Source organism: Dendropsophus ebraccatus, chromosome 4 (genome assembly GCF_027789765.1).
Source record: "Dendropsophus ebraccatus isolate aDenEbr1 chromosome 4, aDenEbr1.pat, whole genome shotgun sequence".
In the NCBI taxonomy this organism is placed as follows: domain Eukaryota; kingdom Metazoa; phylum Chordata; class Amphibia; order Anura; family Hylidae; genus Dendropsophus; species Dendropsophus ebraccatus.
Window position 1 is genome coordinate 158,074,675 of NC_091457.1, and position 11,049 is coordinate 158,085,723.

Sequence of the window (11,049 nt, forward strand, 5' to 3'; positions counted from 1 at the left end):
CAGTACACTATTATAGATGACATAGGGGTTACTGATGCACCGGGGGTAATTTACAGTACACTATTATAGATGACATAGGGGTTACTGATGCACCGGGGGTAATTTACAGTACACTATTATAGATGACATGGGGGTTACTGATGCACTGGGGGGTAATTTACAGTACACTATTATAGATGGGGCTTACTGATGCACTGGGGGTGATTTACAGTACACTATTATAGATGGGGGTTACTGATGCAGTGGGGGGTAATTTACAGTACACTATTATAGATGACATGGGGGTTACTGATGCACTGGGGGGTAATTTACAGTACACTATTATAGATGGGGGTTACTGATGCACTGGGGATGATTTACAGTACACTATTATAGATGGGGTTACTGATGCACTGGGGATGACTTACAGTACACTATCATAGTTGAGGCGTTACTGATGCACTGGGGCATGACTTACAGTACACTATTATAGATGGGGCTTACTGATACACTGGGGATGATTTACAGTACACTATTATAGATGGGGGTTACTGATGCACTGGGGGATGACTTACAGTACACTATTATAGATGGGGGGTTACTGATGCACTGGGGGTAATTTACAGTACAATATTATAGATGACATGGGGGTTACTGATGCACTGGGGGTGATTTACAGTACACTATTATAGATGGGGCTTACTGATGCACTGGGGCATGACTTACAGTACACTATTATAGATGGGGGGTTACTGATGCACTGGGGGTAATTTACAGTACACTATTATAGATGACATGAGGGTTACTGATGCACTCGGGGTGATTTACAGTACACTATTATAGATGGGGGTTACTGATGCACAGGGGCATGACTTACAGTACACTATTATAGATGGGGGGTTACTGATGCACTGGGGATGACTTACAGTACACTACTATAGATGGGGGTTACTGATGCACTGGGGCATGACTTACAGTACACTATTATAGATGGGGCTTACTGATGCACTGGGGGATGACTTACAGTACACTATTATAGATGGGGGTTACTGATGCACTGGGGGTAATTTACAGTACACTATTATAGATGACATGGGGGGTTACTGATGCACTCGGGGTGATTTACAGTACACTATTATAGATGGGGGTTACTGATGCACAGGGGCATGACTTACAGTACACTATTATAGATGACATGGGGGTTACTGATGCACAGGGGCATGACTTACAGTACACTATTATAGATGGGGGGTTACTGATGCACAGGGGCATGACTTACAGTACATTATTATAGATGACAAGGGGGGTTACTGATGCACAGGGGCATGACTTACAGTACATTATTATAGATGACAAGGGGGGTTACTGATGCACAGGGGCATGACTTACAGTACATTATTATAGATGACAAGGGGGGTTACTGATGCACTTATTTGCGAGATGCTACGTGAGAAGAAAGGAAAAAAACAGCAGCAACACGGAAGGGTTTACATGAAGCACTGACCTTCACCACATCTAGGTTCGGTGTGGGGGGGAGTAAGGGTGAGACGCAGCGTTGCCAACCTGAATGAGCTCAGCTCTCCTGTGTCACCCCCTGGCATTACACTCGTCTTCAGGGACAATCCAAGTCCTGGAGACATAAAGGATGTCATGGGGGACATAAAATAAGTGGAAATATACTTACCAGCTCCCGACCACCAGTCCCATCGCTGCCCAGTCACCGCTATCATAGCCGATAGTGGTGGTCGGGATCCTAAGCAACTGCTGTAAACCCTGTACAGTGACCTCTGCAAAGACCACAGAGCATGCCCACAACACTCTCTAATAGAAGTCAATGAGCCATCCAAAAAAGTTTTTTAATTATTTAGCAAAACTTCTAGGTGATTCACTCTCCCTTAAAGGGGTATTCAGAAATTGGTCTAAATGTTTATAGATGTAATGTATTGTGCACAGGGTCAATCCTGAAACATACAAAGACGCTGATATCCAGCAGTAAAGTTGATCTGTCAAGTTTCTTGACAACTGGAGCACAGAGTGGGAGAAGTAAGGTCATCCTTGCCCACGGTGAGTACGTAATCACTGATGTAATTACTAAGCGTTTATTGTGATTGCCTTGGAGTAGGACGTCAGTGCAGATAAGGGGAGAGGTTAATGGGAAGGTTAGCGGGTCGTGTGCTTTCATCTAGTCCTCCTAATACCTGGTAAGTAGAAATGACCTGTAATAATTGTGGCTCCTTACAACAAGATCAATTATTCCTGTAAATGCATCATATAGATAAAAAGAAACCTTATAGTCTATGTACATTACAGCGACATACTACAGATGCACAGAGCCAACGATTGGTAAGGAGGGGGGGGGGGGTCAGGTGTCCCAGGCAGGTAAGTATGTATAGGAAGATCTTTGGAGATCCTGACATCCTTTACAGTGTAAGGGTCCTATTCCACGGGCTGATGGGGGCCCGATCAATAATGTAAACGAGCGCCGATCTTCTAGATCGGTGCTCATTTACTGGGCCTATTCCACGGCCCGATAATCATTTAGCGAGGGCTGCAGGGACATCGTTACCAATGTCCTTGCAACCCTTGTTTAAAAAGTATACATTACCTACACATGTTGCAGGGCTTCTCCTGCGCTCCTTCGGTTTGGTCTGTCTGAGCTTACAGACCGCTCAGCCAATCACTGGCCGCGGCGGTCCTGGCCAGTGATTGGTTGAACAGTCTGTCGGCTAAGACAGGCCGCACCAAAGCTGCTGCTGCGCGCGGGACCGGGAGGAAGAAGGAGCGCAGGAGAAGACCTGCAACATGTGTAGGTAAAGTATGGTGCTTGTGAAATCGTCGGTCGCCCGCCAGTCATGGCTATTCCATGCAGCAATGCGCGGTGGGTGCCCGATGATTTTAGGTTTGAACCTAAATAAACGATCAGCTGATGACACGATCAACGGCTGATCCTTGTCTCTATTCCAATGAGCGATTATTGTCCGAATAAGGCTGATTCGGCCGATTATCGCTCCGTGGAATAGGCCCCTTAGTCTAGGATTCCCTCAGCCTGCAGCCCTATGTAAGTACCGCATAAATCACGTCCATTGTAACAACGAGCGTGATTTCTGCGGAACTTGCGTAGTGTGAACATAGCCTTACACTGGGTACATTGGGGATGATTTACAAAAGTGTTCCCGACAGCAAACTGTCCATTTACTAAAGGTGTGTGACACAATTTATCCACAAACCGGACAAACCCGTCCTTTTTGTCAGAAAACCAGCCAAATGGGCCTGTCGTGGCTGTGTTCTTTAAAACCATACTGTATGTGTGTATGTATAACAGTACTGTATATATGTATGTGGGTATATGTATAACAGTACTGTGTGTGTATGTATAACAGTGATATATGTGTATGTATAACAGCACTGTATGTGTGTGTATATATAACAGTAATGTATGTCTGTATGTATAACAGTGATGTATGTGTATGTATATTAGCACTGTATGTGTGCGCAGCCTAGAAGTACTATGTTTCTATGAAGTATAGCCGCACTGTGTATATGTGTGGTGTAGCACTATGTATATGTGTGGTGTAGCGCTATGTATATGTGTGGTGTAGCGCTATGTATATGTGTGGTGTAGCGCTATGTATATGTGTGGTGTAGCGCTATGTATATGTGTGGTGTAGCGCTATGTATATGTGTGGTGTAGCGCTATGTATATGTGTGGTGTAGCGCTATGTATATGTGTGGTGTAGCGCTATGTATATGTGTGGTGTAGCGCTATGTATATGTGTGGTGTAGCGCTATGTATATGTGTGGTGTAGCGCTATGTATATGTGTGGTGTAGCGCTATGTATATGTGTGGTGTAGCGCTATGTATATGTGTGGTGTAGCGCTATGTATATGTGTGGTGTAGCGCTATGTATATGTGTGGTGTAGCGCTATGTATATGTGTGGTGTAGCGCTATGTATATGTGTGGTGTAGCGCTATATATATGTGTGGTGTAGCGCTATGTATATGTGTGGTGTAGCGCTATGTATATGTGTGGTGTAGCGCTATGTATATGTGTGGTGTAGCGCTATGTATATGTGTGGTGTAGCGCTATGTATATGTGTGGTGTAGCGCTATATATATGTGTGGTGTAGCGCTATGTATATGTGTGGTGTAGCGCTATGTATATGTGTGGTGTAGCACTATGTATATGTGTGGTGTAGCGCTATGTATATGTGTGGTGTAGCGCTATGTATATGTGTGGTGTAGCGCTATGTATATGTGTGGTGTAGCGCTATGTATATGTGTGGTGTAGCGCTATATATATGTGTGGTGTAGCGCTATGTATATGTGTGGTGTAGCGCTATGTATATGTGTGGTGTAGCACTATGTATATGTGTGGTGTAGCACTATGTATATGTGTGGTGTAGCACTATGTATATGTGTGGTGTAGCACTATGTATATGTGTGGTGTAGCGCTATGTATATGTGTGGTGTAGCACTATGTATGTGTGGTGTAGCACTATGTATATGTGTGGTGTAGCACTATGTATATGTGTGGTGTAGCACTATGTATATGTGTGGTGTAGCGCTATGTATATGTGTGGTGTAGCGCTATGTATATGTGTGGTGTAGCGCTATGTATATGTGTGGTGTAGCGCTATGTATATGTGTGGTGTAGCGCTATGTATATGTGTGGTGTAGCGCTATGTATATGTGTGGTGTAGCACTATGTATATGTGTGGTGTAGCACTATGTATATGTGTGGTGTAGCACTATGTATATGTGTGGTGTAGCACTATGTATATGTGTGGTGTAGCGCTATGTATATGTGTGGTGTAGCACTTTGTATACATGTGGTGTAGCACTGTGTATATTATGTAACACTTTATGGGGAGAGACCTTTAGTAACACAGTGCCCCCTTTTTCAGGTTCCCTTATGCTGGTCGCCTGGATGACCACTGGCGGTATCGGGATGATTATGGCGCGTTATATGAAGAGCGCGGCTGCAAAACCCGTCCTTGGGAAGGCAGTATGGTTCCAGGTACCTGAAGAGATTCTGACTGGTTTCTACAGTACAGAGCCCAGTCATCATGATACAACCGAGCTTGTGGGCTGCGTTCATACTAGTGTAATATAGATGCACTGTTGCGTCCGTATTGTGGTCCGATACTGCAGGTCTGATAACCCTGACAGCTGTTAGTTTGGGTCAAAAGTCCCATAGTCAGGAGAGGACACAAGTGTGATCCCAGCCTTAGCGGAGAAAGTGGCTGTGGTGGAAGAGAAGGTGGCGTCGAATACATATAGACACATTGCCACTCCTCACAGGTGACCCGCGACCGTCATCTGAAAATGTATACAGTCTTATCATCTTTTTTTAAGTAATTAAATATTTTAGGCTAGGTTCACACTGCGTTTTTGCAATCCGTTTTTTTCATCCGTTTTTTGCAAAAAACTGATAAAAACGGATTGCAAAAACGCAGTGTGAACCTAGCCTTATTTGTTGTTACTTTCTATAAGGCTTTACATCCATTCTCTTGTGTTGTTTCTCCAGGCTCACTTCTCTCTCATGATCCTGACAGTGATTCTCACCATAATAGCATTCATCATGGTGTTTGTCAATGCCGGTGACTGGAGTGGGGTAAGTATTTTCTACCCAATAATTTAATGGTCACTGTCCTGTCAACAAGCAGAATAAATGATCATGCCTAAATGACTTATCAAACATGGTGTGCAGTGAAACTGTCTCAGTTGCCCCTAGCAACCAATCAGATTCCACCTTTCATTTTCCAAAGAGTCTGAGAGGGATGAAAGGTGGAATCTGATTGTTGCTAGGGGCAACTGAGACAGTTTCTCTGTACACCATGTTTGATAAATTTTCCCCTGAGCCTGCAGGGAATAAAACTGGTTAGAAATACACAAGTTATATAATGGGTGGATATATAGTTACGTAGTTAAAGGGGTACTCCGGTGAAAATGTTTTCTTTCAAATCAACTGCTGTCAGAAAATTATATCAATTTGTAATTTACTTCTATTTAAAAAAATCTCCAGTCTTCCAGTAATCATCAGCTGCTGTATGTCCTACAGGAAGTGGTGTATTCTTTCCAGTCTGATACAGTGCTCTCTGCTGCCACCTCTGTCCATGTCAGGAACTGTCCAGAGCAGCTGCAAATCCCCATAGAAACCTCTCCTGCTCCGGACAGCTCCTGACATGGACAGAGGTGGCAGCAGAGAGCACTGTGTCAGACTGGAAAGAATACACCACTTCCTGCAGGACATATAGCAGCTGATAAGTACTGGAAGACTTTTTTTTTTAAATAGAAGTAAGAGTCACAAATCTATATGATTTTCTAGCACCAGATGATTTGAAGAATTTTTTTTGACTCAGTTTCCCTTTTATTAAGATTCAAACTATAATCCTACTATGTTGATCCAGAGGAAGGACAACCCCCCCCCCCTCCTCTATAATGGCAGCTGCGCTTCCCGACTTTAAATATGGCAATCAAAATAAATCCATGGCTCAATGACCTCTCTTTGTCGTCTTCCATACAGGGAGCCCACCCAGTCCTTGGCTGTATAGTTATGATACTTTCATTCTTCCAACCTATTGTGGCTTTTTTCCGGCCAGAACCAAAGAGTGAGAAGTAAGTGATTCTCCCCAGTTTATTGTTCTATTTCTGTACTATACTAAGTAGTATACTATATCTAAGGGGAGGAGGGTCCTGATTCATCCCTGACAGCTGATGTCAACGAAAGAAGGATCAGGCAGGTGGGATTTTAAAGGGGTTATCCAGCACTACAAAAACATGGCCACTTTCTTCCAGAGACAGCACCGCTCTTGTCTCTAGTTCAGATGCGGTGTGCAGTTAGGCTCCATTTACGCCAATGGAACTGAGTTACAAAACCTGCACCCAAACCGGAGACAAGAGTTGTGCTGTATCTGAAAGAAAGTGGCCGGGTTTTTCTAATGCTGGAGAACCCCCTTTAACATGCTTGTTAAAGGGGTTATCCAGTGCTAAAAAAACATGGCCACTTCCTCCCCCCCTCTGTTGTCTTCAGTTCAGGTGTGGTTTGCAATCAAGCTCCATTCACTTCAATAGAACTGAGTTTGAAACCCCACCCAATCTGGAGACAAGAGAGGGGGAAACGTGGCCATGTTTTTTTTAGCGCTGGATAACCCCTTTAACAAGCATGCTAAAGGGGTTCTCCAGCATGAGAAAAACATGGCCACTTTCTTCCAGATACAGCACCACTCTTGTCTCCGGTTTGGGCGCAGGTTTTGTAACTCAGTTCCACTGGAGTGAATGGAGCCTAACTGCACACCGCATCTGAACTAGAGACAAGAGCGGTGCTGTCTCTGGAAGAAAGTGGCCATGTTTTTGTAGCACTGGATAATCCCTTTTAATTTCTCTCTTCCAAGTAAAGACACATGCATAGTTAACTGAGCTGAGCGTGCGCTTGTGTGTGTGTGTGTGTGACCAGGCTCTCATACTTATTAGATGGCTGACCGTCCGTGAGGGCTCAGCCAGCTTCCATCTAATTCGTAAGGTCAGTATATCAGATTTTAGGAATTTATTAAATCCTCTAAGAAATTATGATTATTTCTGTCATTACAGACGATTCATCTTTAACTGGGGACACAGTATAAATGCCCTGGTGATAAAAATCCTGGCAGGTAAGAGAAGAACGTAATACGAGGTCATATAGTATAATACACCAGTAACTATACATAAGTACAGTGTCACATGACTTCACGCCCACCACCACCACTAACCACGCCGTATTCCGTCACCCCTAGTGGCCGCCATCTTTCTTGGCCTTACAATAGTGGATTCATCATCAAACCAATGGATGCCGAAGGTGATGGGGGGATTTTTTGCATGGGAAGTTCTCTTCTATATCATCCTGGAAACCAACATGCGGCTAAATGCGTCAAAAGGTCAGTAATGGAATTCATCTCTAATGATCGGCTAAGAAATAATACATTAAAGGGGGACTCCGGCAAAAAAATATATCTTTAGTCAGAAAGTTATACAACCCCCCCCCTCCTAGTTTCTTCCATTCATCTTGTCGCTGTTGATTTGCTGGCCACGGAGGACAATGTAATATAAGGCTAATGCATTTTCCGTTTGCCTATGGTACACAACGCAACGCATTTCTTGTTCGGTTTTCTGTCACTCCGGGTTTGCACTGGTAATATCGCCTTTTTACTGCAGCTGACAAGTATGAATAAGCACAGCCTCGCCAGTTTGATACAATGCAGACCTTTGTTTGGTCAGTTTTGTGACTTTACTTGTTTTGTGACTTTACTAAAACTTTATTAAAAAAAAAAAGTTATACACATTTGTCAGTTACTTCCATTAAAAAATCTCCAGTCTTGCAGTACTTATCAGCTGCTTTATGTCCTGCAGGAAGTGGACAGAGGTGGCAGACTGGAGAGAATACACCACTTCCTGCAGGACATACAGCAGCTGATAAGTACTGAAAGACTGGAGGTTTTTTTTTAATAGAAGTAATTTACAAATTTGTAAATCTCTCCATACACTGCCTTCACCAGCACAATTACCCTCTCATTTTTTTGAACGGCCGTTGTTTTCGATATACACAACTGTTGTGAAATGTGTTGCATTGAAGTCAATGCCACCAACGGCCATTGTTCGCACAATGTATTAAACAACGTCCGTCATTTGCCATGGCCGTTGAAATAATTGCCCTGTCAATTATGACCGGTCATTATTCATTGATCTCGATGCAATTTTCAATGCAACAATGGTCGTGGTTTGACACTCATTGTCCGTTGTCGTTGTCCGTGCATTGTGTGAACTAGCCTAATGGTGTTTTTCGAGCTCACATATTTCTGCTTCCCAAAAAAATTTAAAAAGACAATTAAAAAAAAAGTCAGAATCTGGAAATGTAGCATTTTTAAAAAAGTTTTTTTTTTTTTTTAAATGTTTTATATGTAGTAAAATATATGTTAATATACGGTAACATGATTCTGATGACTGAGAGGGCTGGTGCTGCTGTAGTGTTAATACATAGTCATTTTTTTCCTGTTTTTGTTTTTTTCCCACAGAGACTGATGAAGACAAAAAGGTAAGTACAAAATATATTACATTGTAGTCATCCCCTGAGATGCTGCGGCCATTTGTCTGGTTTTAAAGGGGAACTATCAGCAGGTTAGATGAATATAACCCGCTGATAGCCCCCTATAGCGATGCTGAGGAGGAAGGTCTGTGTCTTACCTTCCTCCTCGGTGCCAGTCTCACACTGTTATTCCGGGTAAACCCCACTCCGGAGCACCCTTAGGAGCACTGCTGTGCCATCCGCTCCATTGATTATCAATAGAAGGGGCGGGCCGAACAGTGCTCCTAAGGGTGCTCCGGAGCGGAGTTTACCCTGACTAACAGCATGGGACTCGCACCGAGGATGAAGGTAAGAGACATACCTTCCTCCTCAGCGTCCCCCTGCTTTTAGTTCCCCTTTAATCTCTCTCTCCATCGCTGACTTAAGAAGTTTTATACAAATTGGGAGATAAAGTCCCCTGGGCTGCAGAAGCTCAGCATCATTTGGCTTCTTCTCTAAGTAACGCCCCTATGTCTGCATGTAAACACCTGCTCCGGGAATATTGCTGGGCTGTTGCAATCCAAAGGAAAGACTTATGGGCTGTATCTGGCAATTTGTATGAAACTCCTGAATCTTATTTCTCAGCGCTGGCGCGATGGATTGATATAAGAGTTATATCTCCTGATTCAGGGTAAGAAGCCATAGTGTGCATCGTCTCTACTCATATCAGTATGTTTTCTGTTGCAGGTTCATATCGAAAAGGGGGCACTCATGATCTTCGTTTCTGGAAATCTGGCCTTTGTGATCGCGTTGCTGGTCGGCATCGGACAATCATAAGCCTGGTGCTGCGTGCGGCTCATAAAGACCCACTATGCCAAAGAGTAACCTAGTAAGGGACCGTATAATCAAATGTAATCGGGAACAACCTCAATATCCGGATTGCTCTGTGTGCGCAGGACGCCGTGAGATGTTTACACTGACTGATTCATGGACGTGGATGACGGATATAAGAAAGCGCGATGGGACTTACATATCTCTGGATAATGTCTGTGAATTTATTATTTTTTGTGTTCTATAATGAAATCCATATTCAGATGATTCTATTGCACGTAACATCTGAAACGACATTTTTTAACCATTTATATAGGTGATATATTCTATATAGGAATCATTTTACTTTATATAGATAAACTTTACTTATTTGCAATAAACGTAAACGTCAGGGTGGTCCTGTTATCCGGCTTGGAGGATCTTTCCCCAGATCGTTGATTCCATGGTGAGAATGTACCATGAAGAAATGGCAGCTGCTATGGAGCCCATAGAAAAGAGGAGCCCAGCAAAGATTGGGCCAGTACTCCTGTACTGTTTCTTCCCCTCCACAGGTCTGTACAGGGGTACTGGGAGAGTGTTTTATGTGTGTTAATACATTGCTTTTTTTCATTAAAATATATGTATCCTTTATATATATATACCCTATCCCTATCTCATGCTCTGATCTAGCACTGTGCTATACAGAGCAGGGTCCCGTGTTGTATTTTCTTATTACAATATACAGTACCTGAGAAAAAGCTGTCTGTCATTATTAATTAGTGACAGGCAACCGCCCGCACGGTACTTTATATTCTAATAAGAATGTACAGTTCACATGGTGGTGGTGGTGGTGGTGGTGGTGGGGGGCTGGTCTGTAGCAGCAGTGCCGTGCAGCAGTGCCTGACCTGCAGTTCATGACACTAACATTGGTGGCAGAGGAGAGGCCTGTGTCTCCCCTTACTGCAGCCAGTCAATAGAAATGGATTTTTAAAGGAAAAAGTATACCTTTATTTTAATGATATTATAGTACAAAGGATAATTGTTTTAATAAACCAATGTATTACCAAAATCCCCAGTTCCCCTCCAGGAGATCTCATAGAATATGCAACCACAGAGTACTGAGCGGCAACCACTAAAATCAGGACATTTTGGGGAAGATTTATCAAACATGGTGTACTTATAGGATACTACATACTCCTCCAAATATCAAGACCTAAACAAT

General features: G+C 43.2%; 1 protein-coding gene across 1 annotated transcript in view; it reads left to right on the forward strand.

Annotated features, from left to right (window-relative positions):
• The window catches only part of LOC138790086 (putative ferric-chelate reductase 1), a 34,061-nt gene extending 23,467 nt beyond the window's left edge, over positions 1 to 10,594 (forward strand). The window contains exons 9-16 of the mRNA XM_069969040.1: positions 1,933 to 2,043; positions 4,885 to 4,997; positions 5,508 to 5,594; positions 6,507 to 6,598; positions 7,571 to 7,629; positions 7,753 to 7,893; positions 9,028 to 9,047; positions 9,765 to 10,594. Of these exons, the coding sequence (XP_069825141.1) occupies positions 1,933 to 2,043; positions 4,885 to 4,997; positions 5,508 to 5,594; positions 6,507 to 6,598; positions 7,571 to 7,629; positions 7,753 to 7,893; positions 9,028 to 9,047; positions 9,765 to 9,854 (713 nt within the window). The 3' untranslated portion in view covers positions 9,855 to 10,594. The remainder of the gene's footprint in view (positions 1 to 1,932; positions 2,044 to 4,884; positions 4,998 to 5,507; positions 5,595 to 6,506; positions 6,599 to 7,570; positions 7,630 to 7,752; positions 7,894 to 9,027; positions 9,048 to 9,764) is intronic.
• Positions 10,595 to 11,049: the final 455 nt, after the last annotated feature.